This window comes from Homarus americanus, unplaced genomic scaffold (assembly GCF_018991925.1).
Source record: "Homarus americanus isolate GMGI-L3 unplaced genomic scaffold, GMGI_Hamer_2.0 scaffold57980, whole genome shotgun sequence".
NCBI classification, from domain to species: domain Eukaryota; kingdom Metazoa; phylum Arthropoda; class Malacostraca; order Decapoda; family Nephropidae; genus Homarus; species Homarus americanus.
In genome coordinates, this window is record NW_024716703.1 from 7901182 (window position 1) to 7927700 (window position 26519).

Sequence of the window (26519 nt, forward strand, 5' to 3'; positions counted from 1 at the left end):
GACGTGTATGACTGTGTTCATTACACTGTCAGCCCGTCTGGTTCCCGAGATATGCTAGGGACTGTCGGTTGTATGAAAATATCCAAAGGAGGTCCTTAAATTGTCTTGCTTATACTACAGACGGGAAAGGGGGGGGGGGCTAATTGAGGTGTATAAACATCTCAAAGGGCACTACTCAGTCGAATGCCCTTACCTGGAGCTGGCGGACGCTCGCCCCAAAAGGGGTCATAACTCAAGGTTGAAGAAGCCGCAAGCCCAGAAAACTGCAAGGGGTAACTTTTTCGGAGTGAGAATTGTGAACTCTTGGAACAATCTGCCAGAGAGTGTTGTGATGGCACCGAGTGTGAGCTCTTTCAAGACCTGAGTTGACAAGTGCTGGAGCAGGTTCAGAGACATTCAAGAACCAGTCCCTACCCAGTATTTGCCAACAGTGTGTAACAGAGACGTGACGGATCACCCAAGTGGCTAAAGAGCCGATTAGCGGTGAAAAGGTTGCAAGTAAAAGTAAAAGTATCACCTACTTGTATTATTTAGCACAGTTACGCCCAAAAATTTTCGTGTCGCTCTCCTCCATCAACAAAGAAAATAAGCATGAAAAGGGAAACTATGCTAAAAGAGTGCATTGTTTTATGTCTATCTGGAAAAGGATAGGGTAACGAAGTGGTTAACTTACCGGGTAACCCGGCAGAATAACCATCGGCTATATTATAAGGGCGGGGATTTTCTTCTTCTTAATCCTTATATTCTTATTTCATTCTTCTTTCTTTGTCTTATTACCTTCATTTGTTCTGTCTAATTATTTCATTTCATATTTACTTCATAACCTCTGACCTTTGGTAGCATGGCGAGGGTTAGAGCACATGGGTTCTGTAATTCTGGTATCAAGTTATTGGACAATGATACCCCTAACATACTCTAAAAATGGTTTATTTATATGAAAATAAATTTGGTTAAAGATGTCATTAACATACAAATACAAGGTTCAACTCCTTGGCGTTACTCATCTGAAATACCAATTTGACACTATTGCTTCGTACATCATTACTGGTTGTACATTTAAAAGAACAAACCACATGACAAGTTTACATATGGTACCTTCACTAGAACTGTTGGTAGTACATATGGAGGATGCACTCACAACACATAACACGTTATTACTGGTACTATCAAGTTTTATGGGTTCACTACTCAACATGGGACAATTATATTTCGGCTAATTATCCCTCATCATATATAGCAATAATTCTGTGGCCCATATAACTGTAAGGAGTGCTCCAGGGTATAACATTGGTGTCTCCACACAAATGAAGATCGCTGTTATGGTCTGTTGTAGTCTGACACCCGGCGAGAGTCTGGGGTCCAGTTCCCAGGATGCGGACTTGAGCAGTTTAATCCTGCCGAATTAACGACATCGTCCAATACAGCTAAGTGTTATGTAGCTACTGATCCCCGGCAGCCGGTGGGGTATTCAGCTAACACACACACACTGGGCCTGAGATAATTTGGAGAGCGTCAGGAAAAAGGAGGTATAATAACTCAATCACAAACAATCTTTCGTCTGGCAACGACAGATGACATTTACGTTATATTAATTCTTTCACTGGGTAAATGACAATTTCACTGCTACAACATGAACACTGATATTCACAAAATTTACTGAGTTAAACTGACTCAACATGGCGTTCGGGGAGTCTTACACATACCTGAGATAATTTGGAGAGCGTCAGGAAGAAGTGACGTCTCTCCTGCGCACGAGCTTATGTACGACTAACTGGCAACTCAACACATGCCAGAAATGGCTACTCTCGCAATGACAGAAATTACATTTACCTAAATTGCTGTACATTTAAATATGAAACTCAGTTGCCACAGGTCAGGCGAATTTCTTAAGTCGATTTACATAATCTAATCAGAGATTAAGCTTGCCAGGAAAAAGTGAAATTACACATGCTGATAACTTCAGTTTCCCAACTGGATGGGATTTCTAGACAAGGAGCCTCTCATGGATATACGTTGAGATCTTGGAGATTAGGAGTTTGACATGTTCTTCTCAGGAGATTAATGACTTTCTTAAATAGACAACTGACAATAACTAAACTACAAACATCAGATTCTCTGATGTTTGGGCAACAAAACAATCTAACTTCAGTAGCAATTGGAAACTCCTGGCTATCCCCGAGGACGAAAACATGAGATGGCCTTCGTACAGGCAGACTCGACTCTCATTTACTTGACAAGTGTTACTAACAACAAAGACAGTTGAAGCTTTCAACATCACTCACGAAGGATCTTGAATGCTTTAACTGAAATCAAACACATCTAAGTTGCCTCAAAACAATGGTGCTTGCTCTCACATTCAAATTTGCTTTATAGGGAGGTTGGATTCAGGAAGTCTGAGAAAATGGCAGCACCTGAAGCCAGGGAAAAAGCATTTCTTTCTAGGGATAACTCACCAGTTATCCACATGTTTTGCGGGCGTGGAGCATAATATGAATCATCAGGTTTCAAACAGACCAGCAGTCATTGTGACCATGACAATATGACCGAGACCCACTGGGATTGTGGATGATTTCCTACGATTTTAATGGGTTTCTGGTCATGAAGGAAGGCTATGGGCATTACACTAGTCATTACACAATTATTTAAATGTTGAGTGCTTCATCACTATCTTCATAAATCGTTTACTGATACTCCGAGATGTCCCAATTCTCTCATCGACACACATAATGTAGGTTGGGTTAGGTTGGGTTAGATTGGGTTGTGTTGGTTTGGGTTGGACATCATAACTGTTAAACATTTAGGTTTGGGTTTTCTTACCAAATTTATTTAGAATTTAATCAGATTTTGTGTTCTCTGTATCCGTAATTTTGCATGCATTATTTCTCTTTGATCGAAATTTTCTAATAATTTGAAAATATTATGAAAAATAATATGTACAATTTTCTATTGCCAGAAGTACTTAGTTTTATTTAGGATCCAACTAAAAAACCAGTGGTTATTCCGTCGGATATCGGTCAAATAACATCAGACATAAAGTAAATAACGCCTTTTCTTTGTTATTGGTGTATGACCTTAGTGGCTGGTCAAATTGGTCCTAGTCTTAAATTACTCTTAATAGGCCCAGCCCCCAACCCTATTGGGGTTAATATTCGTTTAATGGCTGCGGCAAGGTTTCGGTTCAGTTAGGTTAGGTTAGGTTATGTTATGTAAGGTTATGTTAGGTTAGGTTCGGTTTGATTATGTTAGTTTTTTTTGGTTAGGTTAGGTTTGGTTTGGTTAGGTAAGGTTAGGTTAGGTCCCAACCTGACCTGCTCCATCAAACAACTACTGGTATAGGAGTACATGGGTCCTACTCTTGAAAGGTCCTAATCTTGATAGCATCCAATCTTGAAGGTTAATTTTATATGTAACATGTTATAAGAGGAAGCATTTTCTAATGGTTAAAATTGAAATGAATTTCCGTTGTAATTCTGGTTGCTACCTTTCTTCTATAATATAAATGAACCAGTTACTGTTAGTGTTATAATTATACCCTCTTGCATCTCCTTGGCGTAAAACAAGTTGTTTCAACTTCTGGCAGCGTTTGAAGCATAAAGTCAAGTTGTCAAATGGGGCTTTTTAGCTGGACCTATATTTGTGGTAGGCATATGCATAATGTGTTTGATTGATTCTCCATAATTCACTTATTCTGAACAAGAATCTGCCGGGTGTCAGTGTGGCACTCTTGAGGAAAAAGAATATTGACAAAGAACAAAATGGTCACCATCCATGCTCCAGAATATCTAAAATGGCTCTAATTTTGTTAATATTGCACATAGAGACTTGATTTTGTGTCTAATACCATATACCCATTGACAAGGGATCATAATAATGAGAATGTCAAATGGTCTAGTTCATGTCACTTTCTTGCATTTTTAACTGACTCTCATAAGCTGTTGTTAATAATTGGTACTTCCAAGTGAAAGTCCTAATTTAAAGAATCAATCATGCTTTATTTATATCAAATGACATAAGCACATTAAATGTTGCTTAATTCACTGAACATTTTCTCCAATGATAAAAAATGGATTCCAAATATATCAATTCACAAATCAATACTGAATTAATACACGATATTGTATTAGGTTATTACTCAATAAAAAAGAATGAGACTCGCACTTACTCTAGACAAGATGTCATTGTGATTATTTCATTACACTGTTATTTTTTTACCACAAGACAATAAAATTACATAAGTCAACATCAAAAGAACAGATTGATAGATTCATTACTATTTGGTACAAGCGCATTTGGACATGAATATAACATGTTAAGCAAGACAAATTGTCAACAAAGGACTAGAAAAACAGCACAGAAATAAACATGGGAATTTTCGGTAACACAGAACTAGAAAGTTCCAGCAGTTCAAGAGCTTTATTCATCCTCCTCTTCATTAGATGTGACACTCCATGTACAAGTATGTACTATCGTGCACAAAAGTCGTGTCCACTACCCAGCTACAGTGAGGTTTCGAATAGCCTTGAGTCTGAAGTTTCGAAACAGCTGGGGGAAATGCTATGGTCGGCCAACAGATGTCGCCCACTGTAGTGTGTGTGTGTGGGGGGAGGAGGTGGGGGTTAGTCTAGTAACAGGCTGTGTGTAGGTGGAGCATAACATCGTGAATTCCGCAATCACTGATAACAATAAGAATGTCATGAAGATTAGTTAATATTATTATGCAGGGTGAGAGATGTGTAACGGGTAAATAAAAGCACTACAACGACCATATCTCTGCCGTTCGTGGCTAAGACGGTGCGAATGATGGGCACACCAGTAATTAATTCTCCGTGACTACCAGTACTGGTAGTCACGGAGAATACACAAGTTGTTACCAAGGTTGGCGCCACCCATACCAGGGGAAGGAGGTGATGTCGAACACTGAAACATGCTGAGGTCTCATTCCTACCATCGTCGTCACCAACAGGTAAGTCACATTAATTTGTCAGCATAGCCCATGTCGTCCTCATACTATTGCAGGGTGTCCCATGAGTGACAGCAGATATGTGTAGAGGTGAAAGTATATGTGATTGAGTTGAAAATCTTCTATACACATAAGCATTTTTCAGTTGGCAAAAGTCCTGGGAAAATGAACCAAAAAGTCATAAGCTAAAATTGATCAAATCATCAGTTTATCCTTGGTCACCATCAAAACAATCCTCTCGACATCACGAAACTATTCTGAATAGTCTAAGAATTGGGCATACGCGATTGATGCATGGCCAACTCATGTCTTCTCCTAATGGAGCCCCACCTATATGCTCCAACTGCCGAACACAAATAACAGCCCAACATATTCTCATTGAATGCCCTATTTATAATCGGTATCGAACAATGTGCTTCACTAACCCTACAATGTAAGATATTTTAGCAGAGACCCCTAAATTTTCCCTAAGTTCAGTTTTGACCTTTTTGAAATACTGTAATCTCCTCCAAACAATATAACACTAAATTATAGAAGCACAAATATATGTTAACTAATCCCTCTGGCCAGCCCTAGGAGAGTCTCAAAGGGGTGTCAGTGGTCTAGTTAAACTAAATCTTGATGATGGTGATGATTATCGGCGAATGTTCACTTTACAGTTGCAGGGGTGGTGGTGGAGGTTTTGGGAGGGGGGGGGATCACTTGCAGTTCACTATGAATACATGAAATAGGAAGGGTTTCTTAGGCAGTTGAACCTAAAAGATTTACCAAAACGTTATGTCAGAGTAATAATACTTAACCAAGGTGTTACTAATACCATTAATTTACTCTAGTATATAAAAGCCTGCATCAGTTTTCACAACCTAATATTACTCTGCCATTTCAGATATGCCTGCAGGACGAGCAAATTCGTCGGCAGTGATTGCTGAGCGAGGCCAAATCACCGGGATGTGGAGAGCCAGGGCAACTGTGCCGAACATTGCTCTCGAAGTGGAGAGGAGCACCAAGACGATTAGGAGGTGGATCCGCCGGTGGGAGGAAGAGGGCTCAGTGGAGATGAAACCTCGAAGCGGGAGGCCACGAGTAACGTCGGCAAGGATGGACGCCATGATCGTGGCAGCTGCAACGGCATATCCAATGCGAACATCAGTGGAGCATACAAGAAATCTGGGCCTCATCTGCCATCACATGACGACGAGACGTCGACTTCATGAAGCCGGGATCGACTGCCATATTCCAGCTCACAAAGGGTGGCTAACACCTACTCACAAGGAGTGTCGACTTGGCTTTGCATTGGAACACCTTCCACATAGAGAAGAATACTGGAGAACCATTATATTTACCATTGAAACGGTGTTCAGGTCAGTGGGAGCTGAAGCAAGGTAGTGCTGACAGCCCCCCCCAGAGAAACACATTCAACATCGTGCAGTGAGTGGTAAGGTGTCAGTGTCATTCTGGGGGTGGATGTGGGCACATGGGCCAGGTGAACTGGTCAAGATCAATGGCCGTTTCACTGGTGAGCAGTATGTAGACATCCTGGAGCAAGTGCTAATTCCTACAGTCCGGGCTATGGCAGTTCCAGCCCCCCACACGGTCAGGCTGGTTCATGACAACAGTCCCATTCATACCAGCAACATAGTGAAGGACTACCTCCAGGATCACCCTGAAATTGAGGTCATCGACTGCCCAACACTAGGATGTGATATTAATCCGATTGAACATATTTGGGCCATGATGAAACGTGATTGGGATATTGGGGAGCAGCGAACCTGCGCAGCAATAGAGGCCAAAGCTTACGACGTGTGGGAGAGTATACGTCGACGACCAGGGGTGTGCCTGAAGCTGGTCGACTCCATCCCTAATCGCCTTGATGAAGTCCTGAATGTAATGGGTGGCTGGACCAAATACTAAGACGTGTGTATTGGTGTATTGTTTGGATTCTAGTATTGTTTGTAAATACAATTAATATATATTAACTCACCTACAGTGTTATCTTAAATCCATGTCCTTAATGATATCTTAAACTATATCGCATGAAAATTCATACAAAGTAACTTAACAGCCACAAATTATGTATTGTGTGGTATACAATGATCTGTATGACACGTCGTGGAATGCCTTGTCTTATAGCACAATATAATTATATAGTTACAATAGCTACCATCATTGATATGCTCATGATGTTCAGCACACAATATTAATGGTAACTGAGCACACTCCAAAATATATAAAGCTTGCATATTGTGGTGGGGTGTTTAAACACTGGAACTTGGAAGAATTGGAAGTAGATTAAGTCAGAATACTATTTTACAATTCTGATAACTTTTTCACTCCACTCTTTTTAACATAAGTAAATAATTATATAATATTGCATATTATCACAAATATTTATTAAGCAAAGGATGGGTGGAATATAAATAAATATTACCATAATCTCTTGGTCGGAATAACAACAAAATTGTGACGTGGTCGCTGAGTAAAATTAGCTGATCCTTGCATATTTCACTTTTATCCTTAATATATTCCATTCTTTAAAGTATCATTGTGACCTGAGCGGCAATAAGAATCCAGGACACTGCACCTGTTCCATGAATTCGTAACCATAAAGAAACAACTGTAAGACAAAACGTAGTTAAAAAGGCAGCTTGAAATGATGGTGGTATATATAATATATAAACCTGCCTCTCATCCAGCTCCCACCTCCTCTATCCCCCCCCCCCACACACACTAAAGTGGGCGACATCTGTTGGCCGACCATAGCATTTACCCCAACTGTTTCGAAACTTCAGAGTCAAGGCTATTCGAAACCTCACTGTGGCTGGGTAGTGGACACGACTTTTGTGCACGATAGTACAGGTACACTCGGAAACAGCAATTTCTAGGCCACCCAGGTCAGGCCGGAATTGAGGACCGGGTTCTTTCTGAACTGCGGGCCACGCTAACTATCACGGGGCAATACGAGCACGAACACACAAGTTATGAACCATTCGAGGCTTCGCTATCAGCCTGTCATGTTATACTCATCTTGCTATGTATAACGGTAAGCAGTCATAGTATGGATGCTTAGATGACAATATGTATTAGTATATTGCAATTTATACCATTCAAAATATCGTCATAAACACTGGACATGAAGGAAAAATCTCACACACTGCAGTTATGAAATTAAGATCCGAGGCACGGCCATACAGGTGAACGAATTACAGAGTGATGGCCGACCTGAAAGTCAGGTGTAGGAGAAGGCTTTCAATGCCTGCAGTTAGTGGGGACACAGTTGCTCAAAGGGTAAGTCGTATGTTTTCTTTGTTGTATTGCTTGACAAGTGCTAAATATAACGTATATAATCCAATCTATGTATATTAAATATACAAAGGTGGAAATATTTCAGTTGTCTTCTGACCTCACGAGAGGAAAGGTCACAGCGGCTTAGCTCCCGGGGATAAACTGTCAGTAATGGCTAGTGACGATTGAAACCGACCTGATAACGAGATCTGAGGATGCCGAGTTCCACGACAATTTAAATAATAAGTTACTTAACGCACAAAGGTGGAACATACCATATAAAAAACTCAGGTCAAACAACAATGACCCTAAATGGATAAATAATTATTTGAAGAACATTATTGGTCAAAGGAAGGCTATAGGTAGGAGGATAAATCGTGGCGAAATTTACCTCCGGGATTATTATAAGGTATTGGCCGGTAGGGTTAAGACCGAGATAAGGAAAGCAAAGAGGAATATTGAAAGAGGAATATTGAGCTGAGGATAGCAAGGGAGGCGAATACAAACCCCAAGGGATTCTATGAAATGTATCAAACTAAAACACGAGAAAAGATTGGGCCAATACAGTCAGATACCGGCGAGATAACTGATAACAACGGAGAAATGAGCAATAATCTGAATAAATATTTTCTGACAGTTTTCACCACTGAAAATTTAAATATGATACCCGAGGCACCGATTCTATTCAGAGATAGTGAAGAAAACAAATTAAGCGAGATAGTAGTGACTAGTAACGATGTTAGTAAGCAAATAGACAAACTAAAGCCTAATAAGTCGCCTGGTCCCGATGAGATATTTGCCAGAGTATTAAAGGAATGTAAGGAAGAGCTTAGTATGCCCTTAGCAAAGTTGTTTAAAAACAGGTGTATTACCAGAATCATGGAGGATAGCGAAGGGGGATAGATCACTATCCTCTAACTACCGTCCAATCAGTCAAACATCAATTGTAGGCAAATTACTGGAAGCAATCATTTCAAAATCTATTCGAAACCACTTGGAGAAGCACAAATTGATCAATGATTCCCAGCATGGCTTCACAAGTGGGCGTTCATGTCTAACTAATCTATTAACATTCTTTTCATCAGTTTTCGAATAGGTGAACGAGGGGCACTATTATGATGTGGAATATCTCGACTTTTGCAAAGCCTTCGAAAGAGTCCCCCACGAAAGACTTATAAGAAAGGTAGAAGCACATGGCATTAAAGGTAATATTCTAAAATGGATTAGGGCGTGGTTACAAAACAGGAAACAGCGAGTGAGCATTAACGGCACTAGTGGAGTTCCCCAAGGCTCAGTACTTGGATCATTATTATTTTTTATGTACATAAACGACATAGATATCGGCATAAATAGCAACATAAGTAAATTTACTGATGACACTAAAATAGGACGTGTAATTAAATCTGACGAAGACTCCGCAAAACTACAGGAAGATCTAAAAAAAAATTTCGAATGGTCTGAAAAATTGCAGATGAAATTCAATGTGGACAAATGTAAAGTACTCAGTATAGGAGACATAAACAGGGAAACCAGTTACCAGATGAACAATGATGCCATTGAGAAATCCGACTGCGAGAGAGATTTCGGAGTAATGATAAGTAGGAATCTTAAGCCAAGTAAACACTGTGTTTTTGCTCATTACAAGGCTAATAAAGTACTTGGTTTCATAGAAAGGAGTGTTAGTTACAAGACTAGCGAGGTCATCTTAAGATTATATCTTGTGCTTGTGAGACCTCACCTGGATTACGCAGTGCAGTTCTGGTCACCATATTACAGAATGGATATAAAATCCTTGGAAAGAATCCAGAGGAGAATGACAAGACTAATCCAGGGCATTAGGAACCTTGAGTACAGAGACAGGTTAAGCATCTTAATTTGCACTCCCTCGAGAGACGTAGAGCGAGGGGCGACATGATAGATGTGTATAAATGGAAGACAGGGCTAAACAAAGGAGATATTACAAAGGTACTCAAACTATCCAACCAGGAGCGAACTCGTAACAATGGTTTTAAATTAGACAAATGTAGATTTAGGCGCGAAATTGGTAAACACTGGTTTGGAAACAGAGTAGTGGATGAATGGAACAAGTTACCAAATATCATCATTAACTGGAATACGCTGGATAGCTTCAAACTTAGGTTGGATGCTTATATGAGCAATAGGGGTTGGGTGTAAACGGGACTGCCCAGTATGGGCCAATAGGCCCGCTGCAGTTTCCTCCATTCCTATGTTCTTATGTTCTTATGTTCCTATATAACCTCATATTTGTTCTTTACTAATGTCACATTTTCGATTTGTTTTCTTTCAGCTTCACCGTGTGTGTGTTTTGATTTCTGTCCATCACCAAGCTCAACAGGACTGATAACCATCCTCCCATCTCTTTCAGTATCATCTCAAGCGGTGACTCTGGTGAGTATAACGGATTCCCTAAATATACAGGGTGTTTCATAAATGCCATTCATAAAGTAGGGTATTCCTGAGACATGACAAAATAGAAAACCCTCATAAAATTTTGCACTAAGAACACGTGACAGACTACGTAGGAAAGTGAGGAAACCAATGGGATGCAAAATAAAGGTCCACTGTTGCTAGTAAAGTTTATTTACAAGCATAATGCCTTATGATTTGCATTAATAAATACAGCATTTTGACCGTAGCGACAATTGTTATTAGTTAAAGAATTATGAGATAGTTACCCACCAATGGCTCTGCTAACAACGTTTTGTGGGTATGTAACATGTGATAACACTATCAGAGACTGGACACGTTATTAACATCATGTGACCTTTTCCACTGATAATGTTACCACGTTGTGTAAGATTTTTAATTGTTCATATCTGCCAAGACCTGACGCCTTTTCCTCATATCGAAGGTTTGCAGTTTCCGAGTGCTGTCTAGTTAAATATGTAATTATTTACCATTATTAAAAGTCTGTCTGCTTCTTGAACACCTATTAAAGCCATGTATTGGTAGCAAAAAACCTCTTGTTTCCTTTCTTGACCAACATTCTGAAGTTTAGATGTCATTACGACGATCATGACCAACTCTAAGCCTAATCATTGGGAGCATATTCCTTATGTTATTATACATATATCAGATGTTCTAGGATGGGGTCAGACAATTGAAGCCAACCAATGACCTGGTTTATTTAGGTCAGAGGGAGCGGGTCAAGCGGTGTGGTGTGGCACTAGCTTGTCATGTACGGAGTTACCTTTACGTCACCAATTTTGGCTATAATCTATTGGAGATATATCATCTTTGACGTGGATTGACAACTAGCTCGAAGACAGGCAACAAAGTGTGGTAATAAATGGAGTACATTTTGAACGGAAAATGGTTATTAAATAATGAAGAAGATTATCTTAATGAGTTGGCAACTTAACTGCAACCACAGCTGCCACAATATTCTCATCCGATTTTCTTCATTATTTAAGCAAATATACGAACATTTGGAAACTTCTCCCGATCTAAAATAATGATGAACAGTTTATTATTATAAAAATTCTACCTTAGGTTTGTTTAATATTTATCCTGATTGTGATACAGCCGAAAATATATCCACCAATCACAATCACCTTTACATACAGCCTAACTTTACCGAGTGTTGCCAGGTAAAATTGCGAGTATGTAACAGTTTGTAACAGTTTATTTAGCCAGAAAAATACAGATACAGAGTGGGTAATAATAACAATATTAACATGGCTGAGCCAGTTGAGAACCTGAGCTCTCTTTGCGGCACCTGATATATGTATACTATACATTTATCTCAAGGAAATATTATGTAACGTTTAGTATCATCTGGAATAGTACAATAGCATGGTAGTAATAAGTACATCTCATAATGTTACCACAATTATCACTTCAATATTAATTATTTTATTATTTATTATTTTTATTATATATTTATTTAGTTTTTTATTTATACAAACAATATACACATACATATACATATATATATATATATATATATATATATATATATATATATATATATATATATATATATATATATATATATATATATATCTACATATATACACATACACATACATACACATATATATATACACACACATACATACACACACACATATACATATAAATTAGAGTGGAATTTAAAAACATAAGTATAATGGGGGAGCAGTACAACCTGGATTGTGCAGTAATAAGGTTGAGCAAGAGGACAGAGCTTTCAGGATTATGTCTAGTTGGCAATTATGTGTATTGCAATGGTAATTACTTATTTGTTTACATGATAATTTCCGATAAAACGGATTTGGTGGTACAATAAAAGCAGGTACTGTAAATATAGTAAGTGTTACAAGAAATATTAATACTTCGACAATAGATATTTTTTTAGAGATGATTTAAAGGATTGGAGCGTTGTCTTTGCTCTGATGGGTGGGGGTAAGTTGTTCCATACCTTCACACCATGATATTTTATGGAGGTCTGGGACTGAGAGGAGCGCATGGGGGGTGGTCTTATTAGCTCTGGGTGCCTTAAGTTGTATCTCTGATTATTCCGGATCTGGAAGTAATTATTGTCAAGCGAATGATTGATAGATTTGTAAAAGAAGAGGGCACAGCAGTAAGTGTTAATATCTTCGAATTTTAAAAATTTCAATATAGCAAATTTTCGTTAGTGTGATCTTTTTTTTCAAGTAGGTCATTGTCCGTACAACTCTCTTTTGGGCAGTAACCAGAGATTGTGTTTTTGAAGAGCCAGAGGCCCCCCATACTGTGTGACAGTGTATCAGGTGTTGGTAAACAAGATCATGATAGATTTCTTTCATTGCTGTGAGAGTGAGTGACTGTCGAGTGTGATACATGATACAGCACTGTTTATTGATTTTACTGTGTATGGCTTGTATGTGGTTTCTCCACTTAAGTTTCTCATCAACAATAACTCCGAGGAATTTAGTATTTTGTTCGCGTTTGAGGACTATATTTCCAAGGTACAGGGGGTTCAAGTCTGGAGGTAAGTTTTTTCTTCTGTGAAAGATCGTGTAGTAGTTTTTCTCAAGATTTAGGATCAGTTTATTACGTATTACCCAGGTCCCGACTTTAGTTAATTCAGGGTTCATAGTTCTCATCAAGGAATGGAGGTCTGAGTTGCTGGCATAGAGATTACTATCGTCTGCAAATAAGTTGTATTTTATGAGTGGGCTGGCGTGGACTATGTCGTTTATGTACAACAAAAACAGTACTGGACCGAGAATTGAGCCTTGGGGGACTCCATACAAGATAGGCGAGGAGTCAGATTGGTGGTTATTATAACAGACATACTGCATCCTGTTCGACAGGCATGAGGTAAACCAATTGTATGAGACCCAAGGTGGGGTCAGTGCATCCTTGGTTGACTGTACGTCTCAGTCAACATTACTGTAAACAGGAATGAAAACCCTACCTCCATAAAGAATCACAACATCCTTAGAAAAGGTGCAAGATGATTCCGTAATTAGGTCATCTCGATTATCCAAGTAGACCGAGGTCCTTTCAGACAAGGCACAGTGGGCAGATCTCATTGGAACATTCAAAATCCAGAAAAGGATGGACAACGTGAAGTGCCATTTATTTATGATGTCACGCACCACCACCAGCATGAGAGGACATAACTACAAGCTCGCTTGAGAGTTATCATGCAGAACGAATATAAGGAAAATCGTTTTGCAACCAAAGAAGGTGGTGAACCTATGGAACGGTCTACCAGCCCAAGCTCTGGAAGCAAGAACAGTTTTGGGCTTCACAATAACCCTTTACAAAATTATCAAGAACAATGGAAGGGATCCTACAAGGCCAAAAGGCCACTTGCCTCTCTCGGCATGATACCTCTGAGTAGTGGCCATTAGGTAAATAAAGATAATGATGGATTCTGATGTTACCTCAAAGGTCAGGTCGGGTCGTCTCTGGTCAGCTTGTGAATAATTCTGAGACGGACTCTACCAATTTGATGTGACTTGCAGCAAGAACTATAATATATATATATATATATATATATATATATATATATATATATATATATATATATATGTATATATACAAATATATATATACATATTATATATATGTACAGTATATATATATATATATATATATATAATATATATATATATATTTGTATATATACATATATATATATATATATATATATATATATATATATATATATATATATATATATATATTTATTATTATATATATATATATATATATATATATAACATATACTATATATATATATATTTCAACTATATATATATATATATATTTTGTGGTAACATATATATATATATATATGACGTATTGTATATATATATATATATATATATATATATATATATATATATATATATATATATATATATATATATATATATATATTAGTCAAACGGGAATGTCTACTGTGTAGCAGTGTGTTAGCTGGAATCAACGAGCGGGCAGCAGAGTAACCAAGGTCAACTCAACTGAACCCACTGGAGGGATGCGCATGTGTTCGCAATGCCACGGATTACAGTGCAACGCCCATAGATTTATAGTGGCGAAAATATTTTAACTTTTGTTATTGAAGAAAATAATGTTGTCAGAGTGAGCTCAGCCTCTCTTAGTGTAGCTTGGCACACCAACACGCGTCACTCGAGGGACGAGTGAGTGCGTGTGGGTGTGTATGTGTGCGTATCCAGTGGCGAGAAGTGCAGTGCAACGTCCGAATACTTCTCGCATCCAAAATGGTTCACATATGAGATCATGCTCACACAACTAATTTCATATTGCTGAATTCGAATCTGATATTTGTTTTGTTCTATCAGACCAGGTTTTATACAAAAATCAATAGGTGCAAATATTTAATATTCCATCACGTGTCGTGCAAAAGATGAGATTATCTCATGTGACTGTGCTTTCATGACTAATTTCATATTAATGAATATTAATTGGATGTTTCATTCTACCATCAGACCTACTTTCTTAAAGAATAAAAAAAATAGTAAATATAGTAACATTATCGCGTCATGCAAGATACAATTTTAAACCTATCACAGATAAGCTCATAAAAAATTGTACCAAAAAACATAAGTTCAAATCCTTTATAATGACAAAATATGAAGTTCTAAAAGTGCTTCTGAACTTTACTCTTTCTCTTGTACAGCTTGCTCTCTTCTCGTTGCAGTGTCCAGCAATAGTCGCCCATCATGTTAGGACTGAATTGTCCCTGATATCTGCTCTCCATTATGGCGATATCTTGATGAAATCTTTCGCCGTGTTCATCACTAACGTCTCCAAGGTTACCTGGGAAAAATTCATTATGAGAGTGGAAAAAATGCAATTTCAAGGACATCCTTGCTCCCAATGCATGATAATTCTGAAGCATGGTTGTTACGATTTCTTTGTAGTTGTCAGCACGATAGTTTCCAAGAAAATTCTTTGACACATTGACAAATGATTCCCATGCTTTTTTCTCCAGTGGGTTCAATGTTTTGGTGAATTCGCTATCATTAACTAGTATACGAATTTGTGGTCCATTCAAGACACCTGCTTTCAACTTGGCTTCGGAAACCACACCACCTAGTTTCTGAGATAAGTATAGAGTCCCAGCACCGAATTGATCCATAGCTTTGATGAAATTTTTAGCCAAACCGAGCTTTAGATGCAGTGGAGGCAAAAATATCTTTTCTGGATCTACAAGCGGATTGTGAGCACAGTTAAACCTTCCAGGCGCATCTCTTGGTCTTGTCGGCCAATCCTTTCTCACATAGTGCTCTGCATCAGCTCTGCTGTTCCACAAGCACAAAAAGCACATGTGCTTTGTGTAGCCACTCTGAAGGCCCAGTAGTAAACTGATGACTTTGAGATCGCCACATATCTTCCACTGGTGTTTCTCATACTCTATAGCGGCCAACAGAATTTTCATTGTTTCATAGCTCTCAGTCATTTTTGTTGCGTGTGCTATTGGGACAGATGGAAGCCGATTGCCATTGTGTAAAAGAACAGCTTTCAGAGAGTCTTTTCCTGAGTCTATAAACAGCCTCCAATCCTCTGTCTTGTATGTTTCAGACTTGCAGAGTTGTTGCATGAGAGATACTGCGTCCTCGCAATAACAAAGGTTGTTTGCCATCTTGAAAATGCAGACAGCTATCTATGTCGGTAACGCGCTGTAGTGATATGCACTCCATCTTCTAGCAGGTTACGCTGCTTTAGTCTGGATCCCAAAACTTCAGCCTTTTCTTTTGACAAGTTTAGGTCCCTGATGAGATCATGAAGCGCTTCTTGAGTAAATAGTTTAGGCCTGGTATTTTCAGAGTCATCCTGGTAGTCGTTTTCCATTGAGGTAGAGGTAGAATCGGAATCACTCAATTCTTGTTCAGTCGGTGGATTTGGGACTGGAAGTTCAGCACTGTGCGGTACTGGTCGGATTGCAGAAGCAATATTGGGGTACTGTACCTTGCCTCGTGTCTTGATTTTTATTCCCTTAATATTTGTGAGACAGAAGTAGCAGTCACTTCTGTGGTCTTTAGGTTCACGCCATATCATTGGTACAGCAAACGGCATTCCAGAACTTCGTTTACCACACATCCACTCGCTCAGGTGGTTAACACAAGACTTACAGGCTACATGAGGTGCCCATTTCTTGTCTTGGTCACCCAAATGACATTTGAAGTAACTTTTGTAGTTCAGTCGAACAGTATTTGTGATTGGTTTCTTGAGGCTACCAGGAGTGAAGGCACCACATATGTAGCAAAAACTGTCAGCACCGTTCACACACTTGCGACGTTCCATGTTTTGTTAATTTCAGAGTAATTACAAATCATGCAGGTGTAGATATGCAATATCATGAATCAGCAAACTGAAACAAACAAAAAAGCACAAATCAGGACAAAATAATTGCATAAGTGGAGCCAATGAGCATATAAATTACTGTATGAATAGCATGGTATACTAAATATATAGATATGCTGGTTCTGGAAAACTGAGCCTGATACAGCTATACGAATGTCATAATTGAGTTCAGCACATACAATTACACTAGAATCAGACTGTTTTGATCCAGAACCATGAGAATTTTTTTTTATGTTGACCATTGTAATAGTTAAACCTTGTTAGTCCAGATAATAGTTTGTCTGAGTGATCTTTATCACTCCCAGTGTAGCGCATATGAGAATGAAAACACATGTCATTTTGTTGTCTGACGTAAGTGCAGAACACAATTAGCAGTCATAGTTGACTGAAGTGATATTGCTTTGTAAATAACCTAAATATCAATGTAAAGTGTGTAATGATATCAGGTGCGAGTGTAAGACGAGGCACACGAACGTGCCCTGATAAATGAGTACAAGTCAAGGCACACGAACGTGCCCTGATAATTTAGTGAGACAAGGCACACGAACGTGCCCTGATTTAAGAGTGGTGGAAACGAACGCAATTCAAATTACCAAAATAAGCAAGATGTCGGAGATTGGGTATATTGATGACATGGAAGGAGAGTCGGACCTAGATGGAAGCAAACATTTTGACCTAATGACAATGGATCCGCCCACCGAGGTACAATCAGAGAGTGGTGAAACAGGAAATGAGCTTGCAATACCAGGAGATCCAGGGGAAGGTCACAGTAGGGAATTAGATTATCAACAAGCAGTGGCCAGAGGTGAGGAAGAGACGGATGAAGTAAACCGAGCCCTGCGAGTGCTTAAGGCAGGGTGGATGAAAACGATGCACACTGGAATGGTGGCGGGTCAAGAGACATCAGCACTAACACGAAGAAGTAACAGCTCATAGACTTCGACAGAGAACTCCAGCAATTATGAGAAGCCAATAGTGCTGGAAGAAACCCAGCAACAAGCATCGGTCAATGTCGAGAAACTGGCATCGTCCTTACCGCCAATGCTTGCAAACAAAGCGCCTCAAGTCACAATTATGCATCCACAGGGAGAATCAGGGAAGGGTGAAGAAATAAGAGAGTTAGTGGCTACGATGTGCAGGCCTCAAGCCACCCTTTCCAAGTTTAGGACCTTTATGCATGCCTTCCGTCGATACATGACAAATGCGGCCGTGCCAGAGAAGTACAAGTACCAACTGCTCATGGATGCTTGTGAAGGAGAAGAGTTACATCAAGCAATCATGGGATGCGACTATCTAGAGCCAGACAGAGCCTACAACAAGGCAATCAAGATCCTGGAGGCAAGGTTTGGAGATAAGTATGCATATGCATATGCATATGCATATGCTCGCTCAGTGGGGGCGTTCGACGACGAAGGGCTGAGAAAACTGGCATCTCAGCTATGGGGTGCAGTAAGCCATCTGGAGAATCTGAACTTGATGTCTGAACTTGAAACAAGGCAGACCTTCAGAACGCTGGTGATTAAGTATCCCCCCATATTGAGGGAACGCTGTGTGGATGATGTACGAAATTATCAGAAGTCGACAGGACACAGAACGGGGCTGATGAAGTGGTTAGCGCTATATTTGGAGGAGAAAGCGGTGACGATGGATGACATGGCTCTGCTATCAAGCGAGGACAGTCAAGAAGGAAGTAAGGAAAGACCAGAAGGATCATCGTCAAGCAAACGTGCCGTGGGCCTAGTGACTATCAGTGAAGCGAAAGGCAATGGAGATGAAACAAGCTCTGGAAAAGGCTCGTGCCCAGTGTGTTCCAGAGCACATGGATTAGCAGGGTGCGACAAATTCCGGAGCATGTCTGCGAGGGAGAGGTTAGAGAGGGTAAAAGGATTACGTTGCTGTTTCTTGTGTCTGAGAGTGGGCCACCTTGTTGTTGGGTGTTGGTCGCGCTTCAGGTGTGGCACTGATGGGTGCAAAGAGAAGCATTCTAGACTGTTGCATCAAGAACGAAGGGAGGCACTTACTGCAAGTATGTCAAACACAAGCAAGGGTGGCGTAAAGCGAAATTTTCAAGGTCTCGTGAAACAGGAGTCAATGGCAGGCACCTCTGATGGTGGCATGGCCCAGAAAGCCAACGACAGTTCGTACATGGCCGGAAAAATAGGCCATGTCTATGCTACAGGGACAAAGGACGGCCATGAAAACCCATACAGCTGCGAAAGCGACATCTGACTATCGACGAAAAATGCCAAGATTGTACTGCCCATAGTGAGTGTGAAGATTCGGGGAAAGGACTAACACCAACGAAATCACATCAGAACTTTAGCTCTCTTGGACCCAGGCAGCGACAGAGTCGTATTGCACCAAAGATCTGGCACAGAAACTAAGGGTGAAAGGGACACCTACCCTGGTAACCATGGGTACACTTGCCCAAGAGATGATACTCGAGTCAGCGGAGATAGATCTAGAAGTGGTTGGCGCAGGCACGAAACGAGGCAGAACCATACTTATGCCGAAAGTACTCATTATACAAAATTTCCCCACAACTCTGCACAACTCCGTAGCGAACACAAGTGATATCTCAAGGTGGACCCATCTGCGAGGTGTGGAATTACCAGAATTGCAGAGCAACAGCATAGAAATTCTGATAGGACAAGATGTGCCACAGGCCCTGGTACCCTTGGAGGTCATAGCAGGAAGGGATGGAATGCCATTCGCCATAAAAACGTGACTGGTTTGGACAGTAAATGGACCGGTGGGGCACCAAGACGCACAAGGAGTTTGCATGTCAGGATGCTTGATGACCGAAACTGTCGTGAGTCCTGAAACCCGTCTGGAAAGACAAGTTAAGCTTTTTTGGGAGCTGGAAAGTGGGGACACAGGAGCCTTGCAGTCAGCAGCTCATTCACTTGAGGGCAAAAGAGTGTTGAGGTTATGGTCAGAGACAGGCATCAAAACTAATGGTCATTACCAATTTCCCATACCGTTCCGTAATGAGAACACGGAACTCCCAAACAACAAGGCCGTGGCGGAGCGTCGACTAGATGGGCTTCGAAGGAGACTATCCAAGGAAATAAATAAACTGCTTGCTGAAGGATATGCTGAATCAGTGCCTAAGTGCCAGTTGGAATCAGATACTGGACTGGTCTGGTATCTGCCTCATGACCCGGTGTTGAACCCAAATAAGCCAAACAAAGTACGCATAGTTTTTGACTGCAGCCAAACACAAAAGGACATCGCTGAACGACCAGGTACTACAAGGTCCAGACTTTGACAACAAATTACTTGGAGTCCTGTTTAGGGGATTACCTGTCCTGGACCTGGTTGCAGGATCTCGGTGGATACGAGGTCCTGACTTTCTACTCAGTGTTGAAGAACGGTGGCCAAAGGGAAAGGAACTGCCAGCAGTTCTGAACGACTTACTGGAGGTGAAACGAGAAGTACACCAGAGATCTGTAGTTGCTCTAGGAGTGAGCGAGCAGTCAAAGTGGTCCTTCACCAAACTGTGGCTGAGGTACTCATCATGGTACCGCTTGGTGAAAGGGGTGGCATGGATTAAAAGGTTCATTTGGTGGCTTGGATCCAGTACAAGGACCGCAGACCTGCGCCTCAAAATGAAGAGGCTAAGCACTGAGGAACTACCGTCGGCTGAGGAGACAATTATACGATTGGTGCAGAAAGAGGCTTATGAAAAAAGAAATCCAAACTGTCATAATGGGTGAGCTGCCGAAGGACAATAAGCTATATAAACTGGAACCTTACTTGGACGAGAGAACGTCGCTCAGATCAAAGGGAAGAATTAAAGGAACCCTTCTTGGGCGAAGTGGTGAGGAGCCAATACTGCTGCCTAGAGACCACCACATCACCGAAATCATAGTGCGGGAGATGCACGAAGAGAGAGTCGTACATGCCGGACGAGAACACACGATGGCGTGTGTGAGGCAAAGGTATTGGATTCCCCAGGGCAGACGCTTGCTTGATAGAATCATACGACGCTGTGTAGTGTGCCGACGGAACAACTGGAGAAGTCGGCATCAAAGGCAAGCTGACTTACCAATAGATTGTTTCACTCCTGGAAAGGCTTCATTTGCTTACACTGGAACGGACTGTTTTGGTCCATTCATTATCAGGGTAGGGAGGAAACAGGTCAAGCCTTCCTCAACGCAATAACAAGGTTCTTTCGACGCAGAGGTACACCAGAGCGTATTAGGTCGGATAATGGGACAAATATGGTACGGGCAGCCAAAGAGCTCAAACTGGCAGTGATAAGTTGGGAGCAAGATGACAGACTCAGAGGTGCCTTACTGAAAGCAGATATTGACTGGGTCTTCAATCCACCAGCTGCCCCATACATGTGGGGAGTATGGGAAAGGCAGATTCGCACAGTAAAGGAGGTCCTGCAGGCGATTGTGGGCTCGCAAGTCTTAGAAGATGAACGTCTGCAAACACTGTTCTGTGAAGTGGAAGCCATAGTTAACGAGAGGCCAATCACCCGGTTCCAAACACTCCAAATGAACAAAAGGCTCTCACGCCTGCTGATCTTTTGCACGTAAGTCAAAAGGGTAATCTTCCCTTAGGTGGAAGGTCAATAGGCGAATCATACCACAAAAGGTGGAAGCATGTCCAGTACCTTGCAGATTAATTTTGGAAGCGCTGGCTGACGGAGTACCTCCCTCAACTCAGAACTTGACAAGTGCATTTCAGACCACAGTGCAACTTTCGCCCTGGTGGCCTAATCATTATAGCAGAAGCAATTAGTCCACGCAACAAATGGCACCTTGGTCGAGTGATGGAAGTCAAGGCTGGCGAGGATGGACTTGTACGACAGGCAGTAGTTGAGACGACGACGTCCACAATGCTGTGACCTGTGACAAAATTATGCTTGTTGGAGGGAGCAATGGAAAGGGCTGACGGAGTCGGCCAGGAGAATGAATTGGGTATCCACACATGAAGACAGTGATGTCCGAACGTCAAAGGACCGAGATGTCCCAAGGAGCTGATAAGTGCTGATAGCCTGAGGGCAGCGACAGTCACAAGAACGTGACGAAATTAAAGTTGAATACCACCAGCCTGAGGGCAGCATAGTCATATGAACGTGACAAAATTAAAGTCGAATACCACCAGCCTGAGGGCAGCATGGTCACAAGAATGTGACAAAATTAAAGCTGAATACCATCAGCCTGAGGGCAGCATGGTCACAAGAACGTGACAAAATTAAAGTTGAGTACCACCAGCCTGAGGGCAGCATAGTCACCAGAACGTGACAAAATTATAGTTGAATACCATCAGCCTGAGGGCAGCATGGTCACAAGAACGTAACAAAGCATTAAGTATCAAAGGCCTGACATGGTTTTGAGCGTGAACGCTCAATGGAGTGTGTGTTACCGCAAGCAGACCGTATACAGTATGTAGAGTACGAAGATGGTGGAGATGAGAGGCCCAGAAGGTGGTTGGAGTGTGTGAAGGGAGTTTGTTTATGTATAATTATAATCACCTGTCTCAGCCATAGCTGAACAGCCAGGGGGCCATGCTATCGGGTGGGCATTTCAGTGTAGCTACCCATATCTTAGAGGCAACACCTACCCTGGCTTGTCTCTAGACTTTCAACACGTAAGTTTAACTAGTACTTATTGTGTACACAGATAGACTGTGTCCATTGCATCATTTGTCATTGTGACAATATAGAAATATGGCAAATTGAGAACTCATTGTAAGTGTTAAGATTAGACTAATTACATAGCCATGATTGTTATGTAAATATATATTGGATTAAACATTTATGTAGGAGTGCCTATATATGACTTGTTTGAAATACAAAATGAATTGTATTCAACAGGTTTGACCGAATTATAATGTTTGTGTACGACGTGAGAAGTATTATTCACCCTTTAACCACTTGGGGTTTATTAAATATTATTAGATGAAATTGCAGTGGAAGCGCCCCTTTGAAAAAAATCCCGAACCAGCACAAGAACACTTAAATTTACTAAACAAACTAAATTGTCCGTGACCCGTGGAAGGATAGCGTCTGTGACTGGGATGAATGAGACACACTGTAAAATTTAGACATTCCCTCCAACACTATAGACACAGTCAAATAATGGTACACCAATATGCGCACCTCTTAACCTTAACTTAAAACACTACTCTGGGGAATAAAAGTTATACATGATATTGAAATTATTTGAAACTCAGACAATGCCTCATTAAACAACAACAAATTTAAAGTATTAAGAAATGTTGCTTGCACACATGAACCAGGCCTTAAGGGTTTTCACAAAATAATGTCCACCACTGCGGAAATGGCATAAAAATAAGAAATTATTAATTCCACCCTGGATAGGCCTTCAGGGCATTCAACAAAATTATATTACCCCAACAGATGCACACTTCCTAACCTAACTTAAACACTACTCTGGGGAACAAAGGTTATACCTGAGATCGGAATTATAAAGAAAAATTAAATGCATTAAAGGAACTAAATCACAGTATCACCATGGTTTCAATTAGTGGCACAACATTTAACAAACAATACGATCAAAATTATTTCAGAAATATTAAACTACACACGTCGAGATAATATCAGTAACTCAAAAAATGGTATTAACTACACACAAAAATATTATCACTATTATTAAGGTGTTACTGGGTCCACCAATACCCGTGAACCATGCTTCACCCAACTCAGCATACACCTGTAATAAGGGAGATAAAATGTTTCTCTAGGTATCCCCTAGACTCCTGGTCTCAGTGTGTGACCATTAATTTACTCAGATAGCCTCAGTGTACTCCCAGTGCGTCCATGGGCAGGAAGAGAAAATGCCAGCAGGTGACTATGGCCAGTAGGTAATACTTCTAGCTGACCGAGGGCACGTGGTGTTGTGCATCCCCATGGTAAGAACTGATCACTCAATGCTGATGCTGGTCCCGTGTCGTTTTAGTTGTCGGGAGCACTCGTTCACTCAAGAGATCCTTTGCTACCCCGCTAACCAGTGACCAGCCTACACTGATCGTTCCAACGGCGACAATCGCCAATCCTCAATCATCAACGGCAGTCTCAAACGGCAGTCAATCTCTCGCAGTCAAGTGGGTTCTGGCGGAAACCCTGAAATTAACTCACTGTTAGCTCTTCATAACTTTATCACTGCCCTATCTAACCCCTATCTGAGATCGAATGAGACTTACTTGTTATACTGCAATAGCGTAACACAGGTGACTAGACCACGTGACTTTTTTTGTGGACGGACGCGCAAGGACGTCCTGTCTGTCCGATCGCTTTCGCGTGACTGAGGACCAACCAGCCTCGCGTCTTCCCAAGGCGTTAGCTTAGGCCTATGTGACATATTTTCTGCCTAACTAATAACTTTCTTGGGACACCCGTAACATTGTTCAGACTGATAAACGATCTATAATAATTTCAAATTTAATAATAGTCCCTTAACTTCATGAACCGCATCATTATTAATTCGGCAAACTACATTCAGTATCATATAGGCCTAGTTCCAAAAGCTGTCACTAAGGGCAGGAGCGCTCTCTTCCTCAGTCGACCTTGAAAACTCAGTATGGCCAATGGTGCGGCGTTTGAACTTACACTGAAATTTCTGAATATTACATATATATATATATATATATATATATATATATATATATATATATATATATATATATATATATATATATATATATATATATATATATATGCAAGTAAATCACTGTAGGTGCGCGTGATCCAGGTATATGCTGATAACCACAAGATCTTTCATAGACAAATGCCTTAACATTACTAAGAAATCTTTTTATAGAACTGATCCCAAGCCCACCCATGACCATAAGAATATCTTAGTATTACCATTTCACAAAAATTTCTCTCAAATTCCTTTACAACTAAAAACCTGGAACGTCAATGTGGCATTTAAAAACTCATGCACTGTTAAACAAATGTTAATCAAGAACTCCCCCAACAACACAATTGGTTGCATTTATAAAGTTCCTTGCAAGGAATGTAATATGTTTTACTTAGGCCAGACAGGTAAAGATCTTGTAACTAGACTTAAACAACATAAATATAGTGTTAGGACAGGCCAGGAATCCAATGCTCTGTTTGTTCATTTGAGGGATAACAAGCATTGCATTGACTGGGATAATGCCTCCTCAATATTACCTTGTAATTCAATTGATAGTAGGAACATCATAGAATCTAGTCTCATTAAACATACCGAAGCATTCAACATGAATTTGAGTAATGGCATGTACAAACTGGACAATTTTGTAATTAAGAAGATTTGTAACCAGGTGAGAAGGTTGGGTCACCTTACCCTCTGACCTGACTACCGACCGTTGCGTGCTATTTAAAGATTAGTAGGGTCATTACCTAATACCTGACCATTGTGGACCTGGTCTCACCCTCCTCTGTATATATACACCTTGTTTTGTACTTCTCTTTAGTCTGTACTCACCCCTGAAGATGTGAATTACACGAAAGCGCTTGGGAACTTCGTGTTTTCTTCTTTCCTTGTGGTTATCAGCATATACCTAGATCACGCGCACCTACAGTGATTTACTTGCATATATATATATATATATATATATATATATATATATATATATATATATATATATATATATATATATATATATATATATATATATATATATATATATATATATATGTTACTTATCTGCGTATTCAATAAATTTTGTTGTCTCGATCTGGTTGATACGACGGGCTGACCGGTCAACACTGATTCGAGATACAATATACAGATAAAGTAATTATGCCCCGGGCCTCACGCAGGGGTGTCCCTAACGCCCGGATGAATCAGACGGATGACACCTCTACAGAGATGGATGACCAGTCAGAGCGTGACGCCCCACCCTCTCCCAACACATCTCCCAGCCACACCCCTCGACCCTCAGCCTTGTCCGCAGAGATAATTGCTCTGATGAAGCTTATGAGGGAGGAAAGGCGCGAGGATGAAGCGAAAAGACGTGCTGAGGACCACCAAAGGAGATTGGAAGATAACGAACGGTTTGCAGTTTTGATATCTAGCCTCACTGCTAATCAAGCCCTTGGCCCTTCCACTGCTCAAGTACCGACTGGTTCAGATACCTCGTCAACGCCTTCTGCCAAAGTGGTTGTCCAACCCCCACCCACCTTGAAGCCTCATGAGACTTTCCAGACTTTTCGTGAGTGGTGGCGACGGTGGACTGATTATGCTACAATGATGGATCTCCAGAGCTTGCCACAGCCTAAACAGCTCATTCAGCTACGTATGTGCCTGTCTTTGGGAACACAGCATGTGTTGGAACATACGTTGTAAGTGCCCCCTACGTCTTTGTTGTCTGTAGAGGAGGTACTGGATGTTCTAGAAAGGCACATCAAAGGTCAGCGGAATGAAGCTCTCCGCAGGAGGGAAGTTTTTCGCTGTAGACAGATGGAGGGCGAGAC

General features: G+C 40.6%; 1 protein-coding gene across 1 annotated transcript; it reads left to right on the top strand.

The window, feature by feature from the left end:
- Positions 1–18205: 18205 nt before the first annotated feature.
- On the top strand, positions 18206–19303 carry LOC121858199. The gene has a single exon (XM_042354411.1). It carries the CDS (start codon positions 18206–18208, stop codon positions 19301–19303), a length of 1098 nt encoding a protein of 365 aa, XP_042210345.1.
- The last annotated feature ends 7216 nt before the right edge of the window (positions 19304–26519 follow it).